The sequence below is a fragment of the Schistocerca americana genome, chromosome 6, assembly GCF_021461395.2.
Source record: "Schistocerca americana isolate TAMUIC-IGC-003095 chromosome 6, iqSchAmer2.1, whole genome shotgun sequence".
NCBI lineage: Eukaryota > Metazoa > Arthropoda > Insecta > Orthoptera > Acrididae > Schistocerca > Schistocerca americana.
This window is the reverse complement of record NC_060124.1, coordinates 419,248,142-419,267,174: the sequence shown is the minus strand read 5'-3', so window position 1 is coordinate 419,267,174 and position 19,033 is coordinate 419,248,142. Positions and strand designations below refer to the sequence as shown.

At 39.7% G+C, this 19,033-nt stretch overlaps 1 protein-coding gene across 3 annotated transcripts; it reads right to left on the bottom strand.

The window, feature by feature from the left end:
• Nucleotides 1-472: 472 nt before the first annotated feature.
• LOC124619497 (annexin B9-like) lies at nucleotides 473-10,931 on the bottom strand. Of its 3 annotated transcripts, XM_047145916.1 has the most exons (10): nucleotides 10,809-10,931; nucleotides 6,259-6,293; nucleotides 5,899-6,075; nucleotides 5,586-5,790; nucleotides 5,426-5,505; nucleotides 5,233-5,305; nucleotides 4,499-4,672; nucleotides 2,230-2,411; nucleotides 1,106-1,173; nucleotides 473-1,020 (listed from the first exon to the last, which is right to left on the bottom strand). In XM_047145916.1, the coding sequence occupies exons 2-9, from the start codon at nucleotides 6,286-6,288 to the stop codon at nucleotides 1,123-1,125; spliced, it is 972 nt and encodes a 323-aa protein (XP_047001872.1). In that variant the 5' UTR covers nucleotides 6,289-6,293; nucleotides 10,809-10,931; the 3' UTR covers nucleotides 473-1,020; nucleotides 1,106-1,122. The 3 variants fall into 3 exon arrangements, with proteins under 3 accessions (XP_047001872.1, XP_047001869.1, XP_047001871.1); XM_047145913.1 differs by having other exon boundaries at nucleotides 473-1,173; XM_047145915.1 differs by lacking the exon at nucleotides 1,106-1,173.
• Nucleotides 10,932-19,033: the final 8,102 nt, after the last annotated feature.

Genomic DNA, 19,033 nt, shown 5'->3' with positions numbered 1-19,033 from the left:
ATCGTAAGACTTGACAAGGCATGAGAAACAAATCATTTAAGATCCAAGTTAAGTGCTGGGTGATTTATGAGCGGAGTGAAGTAGTTTAAAGTACAGGAAATAGTTTAATGTCTTGTTTACTTCCCATATTGCTACAATCACGATTTTTTTAGGCTTAACACAAAATTGGTTTTGTAACAGAACTGGTCACAAATTAAAAACAATGATAGTATTTTGCACCAACTTTTCAGTAGGCAAGTTGTAGCACATCAAGGCTACTGCAACACGTGTACAGTGTGTCAATTACCACAGCCATACTTCAGTAAATGACATCAGTAATTAGTCTGCCACAATATGTTAAATGTTAATATTATTTACTAAATTGCTGCTTGTGTTACTTCAGGGCACGCTTTTTAAGCATATCAAGAGTGGACACACTTCAACGAGGAAGTTTGAATATGGGTAAGAGTAAGTAACAAGCTAACACTGAAGATACTTTTCTAGATCTTTATTGTGACAATGGTACACCATATAAAGCTCTTAAAATGCAGTCTACTTGGCATTCACAGTACCAAATCCCTATTATAACAATTTGACAATCTTTTAGTGAAGCAAAGATTTTAACAACATTTATATGGAATGTGCAGCTGTCTGATTTCACAGTGAAAGTAACATTCACTTTCAAAAAGTAAATCATGATGTAATTTATTTGTATTTACCTATCACTGCTATATAAAAATTGCATAAAATATGAACATTGTTTTCTGAATTCTGATACAGTTCATACAAACTATAGAAATGCATTGGACAGTTCCAAGTATTATTTCCCCACACATCTATCTGCAGCACAATTTCTTGCTCTACTTAACACACTATAGAAGTGCCCATAAATAACTACATCCTTTGATACATCCAACTTCAAGCAAACAAGGCACATAAATATAGCACCTATCATACATTAATTTCTTCTTTGTAGGCAGCTGTAACACTTCAGTTCAGGATAGCCACCAACAAACTCTTGTAGTCACTGGCACAGTCCTCCTATAACACATCATTTAATATTCAAAACACCACAGTAAAGTAATGCACCAAAAAGTGCAATGAACAATTTTTTTGGAACATTCACCAATTATTATGTGTAGCTTAGCCAAGCAGTGCAACCAAAAGCCTCTTGTAGTCACCACTAGTGTCCTCCTAGAACAGATAGTAATGTTTTGTTATCTAGATGCATAAGAAATTAAATTTTTAAAGCATGCAAGAAACAAGCTGTCAATCATCTAATACTTGTGATAAAATCAGAAAGAAAGATGGAGTCCTGATACAAGAAATTTTTTTTGCTCTTTATGTTTCATAAATTCATCCTCAACACTCTCACAGTAGTGTTTTGTGTATTTTTAATCTTTATTCATTAAAAATGGCCATCATTCCTGTTGTAAAGGAGATAATCTCAAATTTTTCCTTCTATTTTTAAATTATTGCATCTACTTCACAGGTCTGATTTGCCTTTTTTTCCATGGAGATGACTGACAGCTGGATTACTTTCAAAGGATAAAGCATTTTAGGAAAAGGAATTAATTATAAACTTTACAAAAAGAAGCAAACCACACCTCCATGAACAAAGGAAGTTATCAAAAGACACACTTAAGCAAACCAAAGGAAGCTACAGTCACAAGAAACAAGTGTACACTCAAAGGTCAGACAAAGTTCTTTGGTTTTAGTCGTTTCAACTACACATCCTTCTTGCTTTGGTAAGCAGCTCAATCTTGCAACAGCTTAATTTCAGTATTTGTAATGAGGAGACAGGAAGGGAAGAAAAGACAGAAGGTAAGTTTGAGGCTAACCTAGATTTGTTTCTGGAGCAGAACATTTGCATTACCAAATAATAACCATGCAAAAAAATGATTTTACACAGTTAAAATGAAACAAGATCAACATACAAGCTGTATTCTGTGTGTGTGCACGTGCAGAAGAACTTGTTAGCAATATGGACGCAAAATAAACTAACATTTCTAGCTAAATTGTGCTGCCTAATTTCGCCACAAGCAGGTTATGTTAGGAAAACTTAGCCTCATCTTGGCATTATAATACCAATAACTCTGGTATTTGGAGCTACCAAGTACTCACCTTTAGTACATGCCGTAACTGCACATGCTTTGTTTAAAGCAGTTAGGAGTAATTTTGTTCACACTTTGATATATACCCACTATTTTACAAAGTTAATAAATTGATAAATGTTTCAATTTAACTCACCTCAACACGGGCAGCAAGAGGCTTCTCATACATCTTGGCATATTCCTCAGCAATATCACCCAAGTCAATTTCTGAACGAGTTACGATGATTCTGATCAGAGTTTTGTCTTTGGTTCCCATACCAGCCATGGCATCATGCAGTCTCTCAGCAAAGTAACCAGTCTTATTCTTGACACATTTCACTGTGACAGGAAATTTAAGTCAATTAAACATATGAAAATGTGACATGTTGAAAGGTATGCAGTTGCCTTTCTCCGACTTAAGGAGACAGTTTTATGATCATTTGATGTGCATTCCAAACTATTATGTAACTGCAAAAATTACTACTAGCATCAAAAATTAACAGTTTCATATTTCTGACAAACTCTGAAGGTGAGCTGTTTCCATTTCTGGTCACTTCCCTTCAGATCCCAAATACACACAGTAGTCTAACTTAAAACACATTAGGTTTAGATTCCCTTCTAAATGCAGCCCACTACTGTGAGTAAGACTTCACTTTCTATGAATTCTAGAAAAGGCTTACAATTTCTCAATACTTGCTCATGTCTATCCTGGCATTTTCATTCTAGTAACACTTGAGTGCCAATTACACATTTCCCTGATTATTTTAGCACAGTCATGTCACATTGGAGTAATTCCACAATGTTGATCACCCAATGACAAAGCTTTTATGTTTGCTGATAGAAATGTGCATCTAAAGACTTGTTAAATCCATTTGACTGCAAATTGTGTCAAGTTATGATAAATAGCACACATTTCAGTTATTTTGTATATCTTTTTAATGTAGGGTAAGCCAAACAGCAGTTTTTTCCCAGACATCAGATACCTTTGCACAACAGCTAAAGGCTATGCATTTCACCTTTAGACACACAAAATGTTAAATAGCCTACATTAGTGAGGTCTATCACACCATCCACTGAGCTGCTTGCATTCTGCTGTATTACAGATTAAGTCTGCAAAAGCAATGCAACTGTAGTTCACTTTATTCAGCAGACACCGACTTAAATGTACAGGTTGAGCACAGTCTTTTTCCTGATAATTTATTACAGAATAACTGTTCGACATAACTAACATTTGATGCTGTTACATGGGTTAGTGTTACTAGTTTTTTTAAGACTACTTACGTTCATAAACCTCAACGTGTGCTCCCTTGGTAGCTCTGAGAATGTCTAGGTGGTACTCCAGTTCCCGCCAGGTGTTGCGTGACATATGTTCTGCCTTCAGTTCACTGATGCCAGTAACTGGTGTGACTGACTGTCCTTGATATAGGCCCAGTAAAAAAGTCAAGGGGGCATAATGCCCGGATCAGTGGATTGGAAGGAATGGTCCAACACCCTGGCCACCCCACTCCCCAGACATTACACCCCCTGACTTTTTTTTCTGGGGCTAAATCAAGGACACAGTCTTCGTCACACCAGTTACTGATGACAAACTGAAGGCTAGGATACAAGCTGTTTTAGGTACTGTGACAGAACCCATGTTACACAACACCTGGCAGGAACTGGAATACCTCCTCTACATTCTACGAGCTACCAAGGGAGCACACGTTGAGGTTTACTAATGAAAGTGGTCTTAAAAAACTAGTTACACTAACCTATGTAACAGTGTGAAATGTAAACTGGTATGTTAAATGGTTATTCTCTAATAAATTTTTATAATCAAGGCAAGACTTCATGCTCACTGTGTATATGTGTTTCTTGATCTTCAGGTCAAATATGTTCCAATTCAAACTTTACAACTTCTGCATGCAAATAATAAACCTTCATATAGTGTAGGTACTATACTATTGATATTATTAAGAGGAAATGCAATAAATCCCAATGTGTCACAAAATGTAATACAGAGACATAGCTTGAAAACTGAAGCTAGTAACCTCTGTGCTGTTATTTGTTTCTGTGTACACACCTCAACCCAACTACAGCCAAATCCACTTTCCTCATTTTTGTTAATCATTTTCACCCAAATGTTTTGTTACTGTGAAACAAATTTATCATCTCCATAGATCTGCTATATCAGTTGTTGCTATAATAAACCGAAATTTGTCTTTTTATCATTCTTGATAGTTTGAAATGTGGCAGAACTATAGATTACTATCTTATGTAACTTTTGTGCACACACACACACACACACACACACACACACACACACACACACACACACACACACACACACAGCTCGTGTTTAGTAGTAATGTCTTTTCTCAGTTAAAGAGAATGCAAATGCAATAATGCCTGAACACTACTTATAATATGATAATGGAAATACCTACCAATTGACAGGAAGCCATCTTCTAGACTGCCTTCACACTCCCTCTTTATTGCCTCTTCTATGTCATGACCAGCCAACTGCTCATATTCATGGAAAACTCTTCGCAATTGTGCGTAACTCTGAGCTACCAAGATTTTGTTGAAGGTTGATTCATCAGTTCCCCACTGGCCCTCACCTGCAAAGAATCATCTGAGAATTAACTGCAGTTAATGTATCTTGATATTGAAATGATTTCCCCAGTTCATTCCAATACCAACTTTGGGCCAAACAGCTTCGAAACACTTGTTTACATAAATGTTCTATTTGCAACCTATTTTTTTTAATATTCTTATATTGCTAAAGTCTTTAATTTGGAGCTCAAAACTAAAGTTCAGCATTTGTCCTGTTGAATGGACGGTCTTATTACCCAGGTAACAGACTTTCATAACTAAGTGCACATCCTATTACTACTTAAATGAAGCACTGCCTTGTTTCATGAATGTTACAAATTTCATAATGAATTGCCTAAAACAACATTTCATATTTAGCCTATGATCTTTCTAATTTAAAACCTAACAAAAATGCAGTCATCCAGTACCCTATTAATGAAGCAGAGTATGTTTTGTCACACGTTTAATTTTCCTTGTTTAAATTTAGCAGGCAAAACATTACGACAATATCGTTGGTCTTGAGTGACAACTTCATATGTATATTCTCCCTACCACGTTACTCTCTGACAACTAAGTTTCACAGTACCTGCTGCAAGAAGAGCTTCTGCATCTGCTTTGGCTGCACTTGGATCAACATCCTGGCTTTCTTCTCTGTTAGCCTGTAAGCATGAAAGATATGTGCTCTTATTTGAAGTAAAGTATTTTTGTTCAGTATACAAGGCTAAGGCATTCAAAGCTCATTTATCAAATACTATACCATCAACATTTAACCGACTTACCATCAACAGTGAAACAAGAAGCCTCTTGAAATGACCAGATGTATCTCCCTTTATGTCAGATTCAAGGGAGGTTCCATAAGCTGTAAATTTTATTTATGAGTGAGTAAACGTGGATAGTATAAAGTACAGTTTCGATACAGTTTTCAAATTTGGTACTTACTTTCTTCATAAACAGCTGAGATTGTTTTGATTCCATAGTTACTTAAAGTGCAAAGTATTTCCACAAGAGCCTCCTCATCAGTTCCAATGCCACTGATGGCATCATGAAGTTCTTTAGCATAAAGAGTTGGTAATGAAGTCATCAAAGCAACAATACCATCCTCAAAAGTACCACTTAATTCACTCTTCAGTTCACTGAGCAGATCCTGAAAAGAAGATATTTACAAGTCATTATTACTGATTTACAATATCTACTGATGTGGGTATGCACAAATTTGCCAATGTTAAAAATAATGCAGTTATTAGCTACTCACCTTCCCAAAAAGAGTCTTGAATTCTTCAGAAATTTCTAATCTCTGAACAATACTTCGCCTTGCCAGAACATCAATAATTGCTTGTTCATCTGTTCCAAAGCCTTTCATAGCAGCACGCAGAGTTTCAGCATCTGCCTTTGCATCGAAAGGATCTGCTGGGTAGATGGTTGGAGTGCACTGAAGAGAAACCATACCAGTATATTCATTTGATGTTTGCACATACAGAAAAAATATATGTAGTTCCATACAATGTGACAAAGGTTATATTATGAACACACAATCTACATAAATTAAATGCTTCCCAGGAAAATGCATTGAATAGACTTTGAAATATTTTAGCAACTATAACAGGAGACTTACATGAACTGGATAGTATTGCCTCGAGCTCATTGTATCTGTAAAAAAAGGGGGGACAAAATTAGAAAATGACAGTACAAAAAAATACCACTGCTACCTGCTCTTTTACAACATTCTAATCCCTTTTATTATGGCAGTATAATTACAGCTAAATAAACTGGACCATTTCTCATTTACTGCTAGAATGAACAGCACACTTAAGTCAGATCAATCCACAATTTTAAGCCTATACAGGGCACTAATTTATAATGAATGTCATTCTCTAACATTTTGATCATGCCCTTTCTAGAAGTATGTTGTGAAGCGTGCCAGCCAATTGTAAAGGATGATAATTTAATTAAAAAACCTCAACCAATATAATAAATCAAACGTACGTAGATTAAGATTTAACCATCATTGCCTTTATACTCTTAAATACTTATAAAGGTCAAATGAATTCAACACATTTTACAGAGAACCTAGCTTGGAATTAACGTTTTTTCCTAGTTCTAGTGAGTGAGTGACATTTATGTTCTGCTTAGCAGAGAGAATTATTTATAATTCTTTTTTATTGTTGGTAAAAGCTTTGGGGTATTAACTCAAGGGCACACAATATTTCCTGAATAATTCTGTTTATCTGCTTTTTAAGTGTGTTGAGTTTTGTTCAAATGAATTAATTGGAATACTACGGGACACCATAAAATACTTTGCTGCGTGGGGTTAACAACAAATGGAAGATCATTCGAAGTACAGGTTTGTAGCTGTCTACTGTGTTTCTAGCATTAAGGGATGAGGATGATCAGGAGGGCATCATCAATGGTAAGAAAATGCAGCTGGCATTGGAGGGTAAAACTAGTATAATGTAGGGTGATTGGATATGCAGACCAGAAGCAGCATTATTCATTTACATAAAATTTAACAATAAAAATGCTTTGTTAAATGTTAGTTTCTCAGTCACCATTTTTTCCAGCTGATTGTATGATTTATTCCTGTGATGACTAAAGTACTCTAACATAAAAATGGACTGAATATGGGGTAAAGTCTAGAGGCACTGTTAAAAAAAATTCATCTGCCGGCAAAAATTGTCAACATTCTCTGGAGATGTATGATTCTTTCATGATTAAAAAGTTAAAACAGTGAATAGCAAATACAAGGCAAGTTTTCTGAACAAGATTTGGCAAAAGTTATGTAGTGAACCAAACTTCCATTTTTCATGGTATGTTCAATATTGTGGTGTTCAAAACAATCTTCAACTGATTAATGCTTTATTATGTGTAAATAATATGCACTGAAGTACTGGCTGGAAGCTTGTCCATAATCTAATATATGTCTAATTTATCTTGTGGTTTTCATTTTTCTCGCCAAAGGTGTTAAATACAACAAAGTGCATTAAATAGGGCACAAATGCAAACATTAGCTAGATCTGCTACAAGTCAGTTACCCTAAACTATACTTTACTTTCACATTCATTTGCTCCACCAACTCATTGGCACATCACCACTTTCTAATCTAGAGCTCAGGATAACAACAGATCAGTCTGCAACCAAAGTGAGTGAGTGAGTGAGTGAGTGTGTGTGTGTGGTGGGGGGTTCCAGCCTCACTTGCTGGAGACAATGATACTGCCTGTAAACAGTGCTGTGGTGGTGTTAACAGAGATTGCAAGTACAGATTGGTGGTTATCCAAACTATTCAACACATTCTGCAACTGCTGTCAGTTCCTACATCTGAAGAAATGTTACTGTGTAATAAGTTTTTAGACCAATGAGTCCTGGCAGCAATAGATGGGTATCTATGTAATGACAATAGAAAATTGTGTCTACATTGCAGTGTTAGCAATCCCTTCTGGACCATTTTATCCCCGTGTATTTTAACAGTTCCGTAATTAAACTCTTGCAATTCTTTCCATCACTTTTTTCATGTGTGCCATCTGATCATCCCTTTCACATTTTATGTTGATTCATGAGTAATTCATTGTCCATCAATGACTTATCCATAATTTTACAAAATCACCCAAAATAAATTAATTTTGCCGTTTACTCTTTCGTATGCACATTAAATCTCCCGTTGTGTGTATGGACTCACTTCCCAGCAATGCTTCCCCCGGAATATTCTTTTCCCTCTTGTATCGGAAATGCCTGGGGTCGTCCAGAAAGTGATGCTCGATTTCTGACCGAGTTACACCTCATTTGAAATCTAAGGTTCTTACACTGTTTATTATCGAAAATACTGAATAGGCAGATGTGCTACAAAACAAATTTTTGAAAATGTTTCGAAAACTGATGGTACCAATTAGAAAAGCTAACGGCAGTACTTATTAACGACCCAAATAACTGCCCTTTCGACCTGCGATTGCTTCAATGGACTTAACTGTTTCTGTCGTAAACGCTACAAATTTACAGTGGCATTTTTAGTTGCACATTGGCTTCGACGTTCGAAATGCAGCGCCACGTCATAATCACGTGATAGGTCAACGTACTTCTTGCGTTGCTTTACATTTTAGGCCGCGCTTTTATCGCAACAGAACAAGCGACAAAGCCTGCAGTGTACAAAGTCTGTCATCTAGCCTTCATCAACATTAGTGAGTCTTAGTACCTGCTTACTATTTCATCTTTCCAGTTGAGTCTGTGAGACCCATTCTTTGTTGTAGATTTAATCGGCCAGATATATGGATAAACTGCCGAGGCCGGTAATTGCTTTGGGTTTTCAGACTCGTTCCAATAAACGCTTACCACAGTAATTTTTGGTTGTCTCATTAAAGGATTCTAATGAATTTCATCAGATCCGTGGTACGATGGGGGTTATACCGAAATGAGAAAACTACTGAAAGTTTCTCGGGCTTCTATCCGGGTGGCCGCTCGAAATTCCGTGACGTTTCGATGAGTGTCATCTTCCAAGGAAGAATTATATTCCTGAACAATAAAAGTATTTCCGTTCCATGCTAAAGATGGACGCAGACTTCCCGAAAGGCTTCTTGTCTAAAATGATAGAAGAAACGTTTGTCTATACACTTCAGACGCGACAATGAAAGCTGTTGCATTGGCGGTATTTCTTGACCAACAATTTGTCAGTTCGGCTTTTTCTCCGCAAGGCGACCACAAGTGGTTGTCAGTATATAATGCCTTACAGTCTCAAAGGAAAGATTGAGATAGAAAAAAGTTTCTACGGCAGGATTTGGGTAGTGGCATTACACCAGGGTCAGAATTTTAATTAATTCTTTTGCTCAAATATAATGTCCAACACTTTACAGACGTGCCAGTCTCGTTTAAACGAAAACTTTTAACTGCTTTCGCGCTCAGTTGAATGCTCTTGAGGATCTTAAAATTTTTCAAAATATACTACATCCCGCGTTATTTCCAGACGCACGAGAAAAATTACTGTTTGCAACAGTCGGCGACGTTATTTAGTCTCACATGAAGCTTTCTGGGATGTGAAATGTGGGCCCCCGGCACTAATGGACGGCTACGTCACGTGACGCCTAAAAGGACGTTGTCGAGAACTGCTGTCGGAAAGTTCTTACCGTAATTTATATTATGGTGACGAGGCCGTCGGTTCATAGTTTTGCTTACTTTGTCGACGGAAAGATCAGCGCAATCTAAAGCTACTTCTGCTAATGGTTGGCTCTAACTTCCGTCAAGGTCATTCAACTCTACCATTTATGCCGGCTGTAATCAGGAATACCAAGCCAGAAGCTAACGTCTTTTAAGTATTGGTTAACATCGGATCCACTGGAAACATCCCAAAACAGTGGATTTGGCGTTCAGTTCCACTACCGGTACAACAGCAACTGTGCCTACGAACGTATGTGCTCAATTGTTTTGCCATTCCCTGTGACGCAGTCTGAAACACTGCCGGTGTCTCTAGATGAAGGCTGTTAAGTCGAGTATTTAGCGAAAGCGTTGTTAGCGGAACCGCCTTAACGCAGTCCGCTCAAACAAAATGCCCCGGCGAACTGCGTCATAGCTCGCCAAGCCTGCCACGTACTAGTGTGCGGAGTCGGATGCTTCCAGACGGCACTAATACCGTGAGAGGAGTACAACTATGTGACTAGGGCAAAACGAAGCGTTACGTTATGAAAAAGCGCAAGTAGCGCGACTCAAAATAATTTAACAACAAAACAATTTTGCATCTGTAGTCGGAAAGGAATGGGCAACACCGTCGTATACAGCCGATACATATCAACGTTGAGCTATTTTCGCAGGTATTATTATACTCTCTATGATGTCAGGCGCATAATTACATGCTGTTCAAAAATAGTCGTGTATTGCTACGTGTGATAAAGCAGTTTAAGAAAGCTTTTAGACTGCTCCTCATACATCGTAAAATTCAAGATATGTTTACTTCGGAATATATGACGCTCCTACCGCCTACCAGACGTTAGAACGCAAGAACAGTAAGGACGATACTTTGCTGCACAGTGAAGCGAAATCCTTCATCGCCAAAGATAGCTACAAGGCACTTGCACGAATTATTGACCAGTGGTACCTTATGACCTTGCGTCCCGAGACGCTGCGGACTGGCTGTCGCACAGTACTGATAACTTCACTACCGAGCCAGAGTCGAGTTCTGCCGCCTACCTGTTGGTAGATCCTGGTAGATGTGAACTTAGCGTCGAGCACTGCACCACACACTCCTGCACTTGTCGAGCGCTGAGAAGAGACTGGCGAAACACGCGAGCCGTCGCAGGTTATGAGAGATCCCTGGCGGCCGGTATCTGAGTCACACGCCGCCACGCCCACGACCTCTACCCTCCCCTCCCCTCCCCTACCTCTCCCCACCCCACCCATTCCATTACTGGCGTTTCTTTCCTTCCGTTTTCTGCCTGCCAAATCACGAAATGCACTTACTGACATCCCAAGACGGAAGCAATCCATAAATAAAATTCATCAATCTCAATTAATTTAAATGGTGCACGAACATGCTACGTAATGGACATTTCGTCTAAATGTCGACTTTCATCATTTGTGAATGTTTTTCTACCGCGGTCTTCGTTGACTACATTTATTATCAAAAGCAGAACGAACAAACGCGAAAACGTCCATAAAAACCTAAGCAAGCACATACTCCTTTCTGTGAACCGAAAGAGCTACTCAAAATGTCCTCCGGCGTCCTACCTCACCAATCAAAAGCCAAATCCGTTATCTTTGTGTCCCTTGGCGTTCCGGACTCCTTTTCAAGTTCCAGATCTAATACATTATGTCCCCATATGCTCCAACCCACTCTCCAGAAATTCCAACAATCCCTTCGACAGCATGGATTTCCACACGAGCAAAATTCGACCACTTCCTCGGAAACATCAAACGCGGCGCGCTTCACTATGCTTTCTGCACTCACCTAACCTCCTCTACACGTATCCTGTATCAGTCTATTAAATGCCTAAATATGAGTCCAGTTTCCCAGCTTGCTCAAGGTAGCCGTAAAAGAACACAGACTAGCACATTAGCAACGCGAGGAAATCAGGTTTTCTCCAACAATGTACCTGAATAAAAAAATGGTTCAAATGGCTCTGAGCACTATGGGACTTAACTTCTGAGGTCATCAGTCCCCTAGAACTTAGAACTACTTAAACCTAACTAACCTAAGGACATCATACACATCCATGGCCGAGGCAGGATTCGAACCTGCGACCGCAGCGGTCCCGCGGTTCCAGACTGTAGTGCCTGAATATTTAAAGGCTGAATATGGGGTTGTTTCCCTGTTACAACACATTATTTGCAAGATTGTGTACTGCTTTTTGCCACAAATACATTACCCTGCGCCATTATCCTTGAACCTTGAAAGCCGATCATAGTTGTCCATATTTGTTACCAGTCCCACGCCACTGTCGGAATTCCACTCTCAAGAGCCTCAGAGGACATTGAAAAGTTTCATCTTTGTCCAAGTTCATAATGACAAACCCGAACCAACTTCAGTCAAGACGTTAATGTAATAAAATGCTTTAAACTCTCAAACCTTTCGATATGAAAATGTCTGTTCCCTCGTCTGTCGAACTTTCTTTTGTGATCAAATATCGTCGGTTTTGAATCGATAGTAACTACGAGACTAATAATGCGTCAACAATGGTTGAACTGTATGTGTTTGTCGGGCAGCATTTGTTTTGCCCGTGACGTCATGGTACCAGTGCAGATGCATGCGTGAGATTACTATGAATTAGCTTTGGGTACAGTTACAAACTGGTGTGCGTGGATAGGTGTTTAACAATGACATTCATTGATTTAGGTATTATTGTGAAGAGCATGCGGTGCATTACTAGGACACAAAGTGTGAAAATAAAAATATTCCTCGGAATATAAGTGAAAATCGGTATTATATTGAAAACTAGTAAGTAATGAAAGCTGTCTCAGATGACTCGTAAATATGTTCGGCATTATAGAAAATGCAATTCAGAAGAAACATTCCCGTCGAAGGGAATCCAGAAAGCCTAAAAAGTCCAGTATCTACCGAATGCGAGAGCTACGGCAGCCTCAAAAAGGATATGAAAAACGGGCGCAAAGCGATTACATAGCCGGTCTGTAGGGCATACAGCCGCTGAAGACAGTCCAGCCTTGTGAATTCTGTTCTGTAATCGTTATATTAGTCTCTGTCATCATTTTATTAAAGAAAAGTCTACGGCGCGGACCCAAACTTCGCGCAGAATGTTTCCTTTTTTTTCATTTTTGAGACTGGTCAACATGGACACCAGAATTGCAGGCATTAGACGTGTGACCAGATTCGCCTGAAATTTCTACATCACGTACCTCTTCAGAATTCGAATTACGCAAATAAATAATTAATCTACGAGTTTCTGATATCTAAATACCAATAAACCACCTATTCCTTACAAAATCGTACTCCCATGTATAAAACAGCTTCAAATGTCTAATTACTTTACAAATGAGTTAACTTTTTAAATTGCATGAAAAGGTTTGAAATTACGCTTAAAGTTCGTTGGAAGTCGCTAAGTGCTTTCACTATGAAACATTGGATGAATACAATTTGGCTAATTTGTGTTCCATTTTAAAGGGGTAGACCAGGGTGGAATTTTTTTTATTGGCTAAAAATGTGCCTTAGAGAGCTTATTTTCAAGATTCATTCAGATATAGTATGCCATAAATGTTAAAATATGTTAAAACAGTTATTTATTGCTTGGGGGTCTGGCGCATCCGAGCGCTCGAATGTAACCGATGTAATACTTAATGCAACAGTTACCAACGGAACAGGGGTATAGTTAGTTTCCGATAGTATTACAGAGGGCATTAGTATCAAGTAAAACACTATTCTCAGCAAGATTTCTCTTCGTAACATTATTCATGTGGTTAACAGTCTGAAAGTAGATGCTTGTCTTTCGTCTGTTTAACTCGTTATTTCGTTCGTTTTTTATACGAAGTAAATCGCGAGTGCTTGAAAATGACGGGTAAACGTGATTTTTAAGAGGACACGGTTAATCGATATACCCATAAGATCGTCAAAATGAGTGTGTTTCGACAGCGGCGAAAATTTGTACAGTGCTTGCACTCCCGATAAAAGGTTTATTCAGTTCAATATTAAAAAACTTATGATGACACTTTAAACGCTAGTTTTTTCGAAACAACATTTTTCAAGTTGGCGGGAGCTGTAACTCAAGAAATACGCATGCAATTTCGTCATATTTTTTTGAAACATGTGAGTCGGCGTTTATTCACGCATCTACATGTCTTCACGTCATATCTCCTGAAGTATGGGTCGCACAGTCATACAATTTTGCATGTGCAAGTGGTATAGGTGGATACAATCTGCAAATCGTATTGCGAATGGAGTTGGTAGCAAAGAAGAAATAAATTCCAATGTCGTATCTGATGCGGAAATTTTACTGCATGAAGAGCGAAAATGAAATAAGCCTTAAAATATTTTCATTTTCTGGGGGTTGCCAGCGAGAAAAAGTTTCGTAAAGATTTGAAATTGTGTGTAAAGTTTATTGGCAGTCGCTAACTGCTCTCAGTCTCAAATAATGGATGAATTGCGACCGGGTATTTGCGCGCCGTCAATTAACGCTGCACCAAGACAAACACACATTTTCTCACTGTAATAGTTGTTTTATTGCGTTGAACCTTTAACATAAGATTATACCTCTTAAAGGGTGTATTACGACATAATTTAATTTTTTTTAAATTCAGTCAATAATTATGAGAAATATTGAAAATCAAATAAGCCGTTAGATAGGCAACTTGTAGTGAAAATGGATTCTGGGAAAGTCGCTGCTAGTAATAGAGTTAAGACGTAACTGGCATATAGGTGCATACAGTCAAATAGAAACCCAGACATACAGGTGAGCGGAAGAGTATGAAAATTCCATTTACATGACATGGCTGATGTTGGTGGCGTGCTCGGAATAAAAACTTGGAGTAGCAGGAAATGAAGCAACCTTGCGAGTGGTAGCACGCTGGTGTGACTCATTGCTTACGTCGCTGAGTTGCGTGGTGTCTCAGCTGGTGTGAATGAAAGTTACCAGTCGCGTGTGGTTACGGAACTGAAGCACTGACATTTGCTTCTACCTACAATTGTCCTGTTGTCACAGGGTTCGCAAGTGTTTCGGGATTTGATTGTTTCAATTTTCGGGGCCAAATGCCCTTAACAGTTAACCGGAAGAACTTAACTGATAGCTGGAGTCATGAACGATGGCGGCCATGTTTAGGTTTGTTCTGCGCACCTACGTCATGCGTTCTCTGACAGCCAACGGGCAGCCAATGGAGACTGAGCACTCTGCTCTGAATGCCGTAGCTGATGCGAGCATTAAGCGTGATCGTAGCAAGTTATTTAGCGAATTTTTATTCAACTGATTGCGAGCTGTTATAGATGACGGTGATGGTAAGCGACAGATTCCACATAAGCAAACGAGAGACATAATTTGCAGGATACACGCTTTCTTCAAGCGCAAAGCACGTGTATGTGGGCACCGGAACTGTCGCTTGGAACGGGCAACAATGCAATGCCTATCCTTGCCTCGATCTAAGCGAACGGACATCATTCATGAATCGGGCTATAAGGGAGATTAGAGAGTGTAAGGGGTCAGCCACCCCATACGTATTGACAACAATATATCTGCCTCACGAAGGTCGCAGCAGGTCGAGCCCCCAGTGCGCCAGAGGGTAGTCAGTGTTGAGACTCCGAGCAAGTTGGCTGCTAAGCGAGCAGGGTGGATTTCGGCAGGACGGCCGACCGCGTTTACAATTATTTAACGTCTGTGTGTGTCACCCAAAAGCTGTCGTTCTGACCTCCAGCAAATACGTAAATGGCGTAAAGTGAGTGATTCGTTTGATGTGTTTAAGTGTTCATTTGTGCACCATCACTACGTGGCAACCGCGCCGGACACCTGCGACTTGAGCGGTTAAAGGCGCTACAGTCTGGAACCGTGTGGCCGCTACGGTCGCAGGTTCGAATCCTGCCTCGGGCATGGACGTGTGTGATGTCCTTAGGTTAGTTAGGTTTAAGTAGTTCTAAGTTCTGGGGGACTGATGACCTTAGAAGTTAAGTCCCATAGTGCTCAAAGCCAGCCACCTGCGACTTGGATTGCAGTGAGGATTGTGTATTCAGTGCCATATGAATAATATTGGCGTGTGACGACATTAATAGGCACCTGTGATGAGTTAATCATTGTTACTCTGTCAGACGAAGGGAGTAACTGCCTCATTTGTGCTGTTTAGACAAAAGATACAGAACATTAATAACAAAGTATTTACCGATTATTACTACCTCACATCCTAAAAAGCTTTGTTCGATTTGATTCGAAACAACTCTCGTGCAAATATTAACCGATCAGCCTTTATCAGTTGCACACGGTCAAACTATTTTAAACTGTTGGGCTATAATCTACCAGTCAATAACAGTCGGAGTGTTTCAAGGGTCTACGTCCAAGCTTTCTGAGATAGGAAACTGGTGTGCACCATCTGTCTGTGAGTCGTGTAAACTCTGATTTGTGTTACCGTGTTTGAGTATCAGTTTTCTGAGGCTGAGATTTGGGACATACCCCAGCGTGAAAAATCGCCCTAAAACCTTACTTAAGACACCGTGGGTCTTTAATCAGGCACACGAGTTAGATTCGGGTCGGGCCCACGTCACATTCTTGTATGGTAACGCACTGCGCGTTAAGATATACCTCCAGTCAGCGAAATGCATTCGTAAACAGTGCTAATCGAATTAAGTTTAGGTGGGAAGATGAGACCCAAAACGCTCTGAATCATTTGTACTACTTACACATGGTGATCTATGGGATCGCGGTTTGTACTGTGCCCCTTCCTCCCCAATGCCTCCGTATACAAAATCCATACAGCCCTCAGTAATGCGAATTTGACCACTAGGTGACACTAGAGGCGGATCTGCCAATACAAGAAAGAGGAGGCGGAGGGTATTGTCTTGTAGGTGGAGAAGCAGTAACAGCAAATGGGTTGGTCAGGAGAGCCCTGTCACTCCGAACTGGACTAGTCATTGGATGTCATATGGGTAGCAAATCCGTCAGGGATATTTCAACCCTTCTAAACCTGCCCAAGTCGATGTTGGTTATATGATTGTGGAGTGGAAACGTGAAGGTATTCCCACAACTAAACCAAGACCAGGCGGTCTCACGTCCTGACTGACGTATAGGGACCGTTGAGTATTGAGGAGGTTGGTTCTAATAAATCGCGCGCAGTCAGCGGCAGGAATGACTCGTGAGTACCATAGTACTACCAGCAGTCTAGCTAGCTCAATGTGCATAGGGAGTTCAAAAAGTGGGCTACAGTGATCGAGCGCCTCCTCATAAACCACACATTTCTGTTGTGAATGCTAAGCGAAGCGCAAGTGGGTGTAAAGAGCGACGTCAGTGATTTGGAGGGATGAATCACGCTACACTCTGTGAGAATCCGATGTAAGAGTTTGGGTTTGGCGAATGTCTAGAGAATGTATAGTGCCAACAAGGAAGTAGGAGGACGGTGATGTTGTGATATGAGGATGTTTCTCGTGGTCTGGATGTGATCCCCTCATTGCACATAACAAATTGCTTAATGCGGAATAATATGAACACATTTCACAGCACTGTGCATCTAATGCGCACAGGTCGACGTCGACGATCGTTTGCATCAACATGACAATGTATCGCGTCATACAACATCATCTGTCAGACAACGATCTGTAGACAAAAACATTCTGGAAATGGACTGCTCTGTCCCGAGACCCGACCTGAACCCTATGGAAGACCTTTGAGATGAGTTAGAACGTCGACTTCACTCTACACCCCACCGTATGAGATCACTATCTTGTTGTCGTTTTTTGGGTGTATGGGCGCTCGACGACGAAGTTATCAGCTCGTTTACAAATTATTATTTAAACGCAGGTAACACATCGGGGCGCAACTAGTAACAAAGTAAATCTGTCTTTCCGACCACTGTTTCCCTATCACCATATAATCAGTTGTGTACCGACAGCCACCTGTTTCAGTTTGACCCAAAAGGTTTGAGAGACATACTGCACACAAAAATCCAGCCTGTGTATGTTTGTGTTCGCGAAGTTAGTCTGTCGATTGACTTGAAATTTTGACAAAAAGTTGCACTGCCGTATGCGCCTCTTTTTATATACCCATTTTTAATGTGCTTTACATAAATAAATTTGTAATATATAAAGGGGAAACATTTTTACCGAACTTCTCGAAACGTTCTCGACAGACTTGCTTAAAATTTCTTAAAGATTTCTGCCTGACACTGCTGACTTCCTGTTAGATGGCTCATAAGTCCTGAATTCCATCGCCTTGTTAGCCTTATCACTTGCTGCACATAGACTTCCTGTGGTGCAAGCATCGGTCAGGGTTCTGCAGACAGGGTGATGTTGTGGGTTCTGCAGTTCGCCACATCCAAAGGACTCATCTTCATTCATTAAGCCCCACTTCCTGAGTATCGTCTTGCATCGTGGCACGCCTGTGCTGAATCGGTCTAGTGCCTTCCACGTCACGTAAAGCAGATGAAAACCCTTTCGATTAATGGAATTTCGTCATAGCTCTGTTCCAAGTGCTGATATAATTGCTGACCTTCGGCACACAAAGCTCCTCTTTGAGCTCAACTTAGGTTTTTGTGGTTCATATTCCAACAGAGAGTTTTTGGAATCGATTTACTGCTTCTTTTTGTCCATTTCTACGACTGTTCTTCTGCAGATGTCAGGGGGCGATATACCCACCTTTCATAAAGCAAAAAATGTAAATGTTCGTTTGTACAAATCACAAATCTCCGAAATATCTTCACCGATTGCTTCGAAATTTTGACAGAACGTTGAATTCAAATACGCGCGTGTTTTTATATACTATGTAATATACAATATAAAGACGAAGTGTTATTACTAAAAATATCGAAAAGTTTGAGATCGATTTACATCAGAGTTTTACACAATATTATAGTGAACATTCGGACGGACATAGAGTATACATTTGTAATATACGAGGGCTGTTCAATAAAGAATGATCATAATTTTTGTTGACAACATATTTTTACTCATCCTCATAATTTTGACGGTCCTTCTCAAAGCAGTCTCCCATGAATGCGATGCACTTGTCCCAGAGTTTCTGCCAGTCTTCAAATAAATGCTGGAAACCATTTTTTGAGAGGTCCTTCGAAATCACCTCCGCAGCCTTCACCATTGCTTCTAATGATTGATAATGCCTCCCACGAAGGCGTTTCTTCGTGTTAGGAAATAGAAAAATGCCACATGGGGCTAAATCCGGATTGTAGGGAGGGTGAAGGATGCATTTCACGTTGATTTTTGTAAGATATGCAGTAACAACATTGGTAATATGCGACCTCGCATTATCGTGGTGCAGCATCCAGCC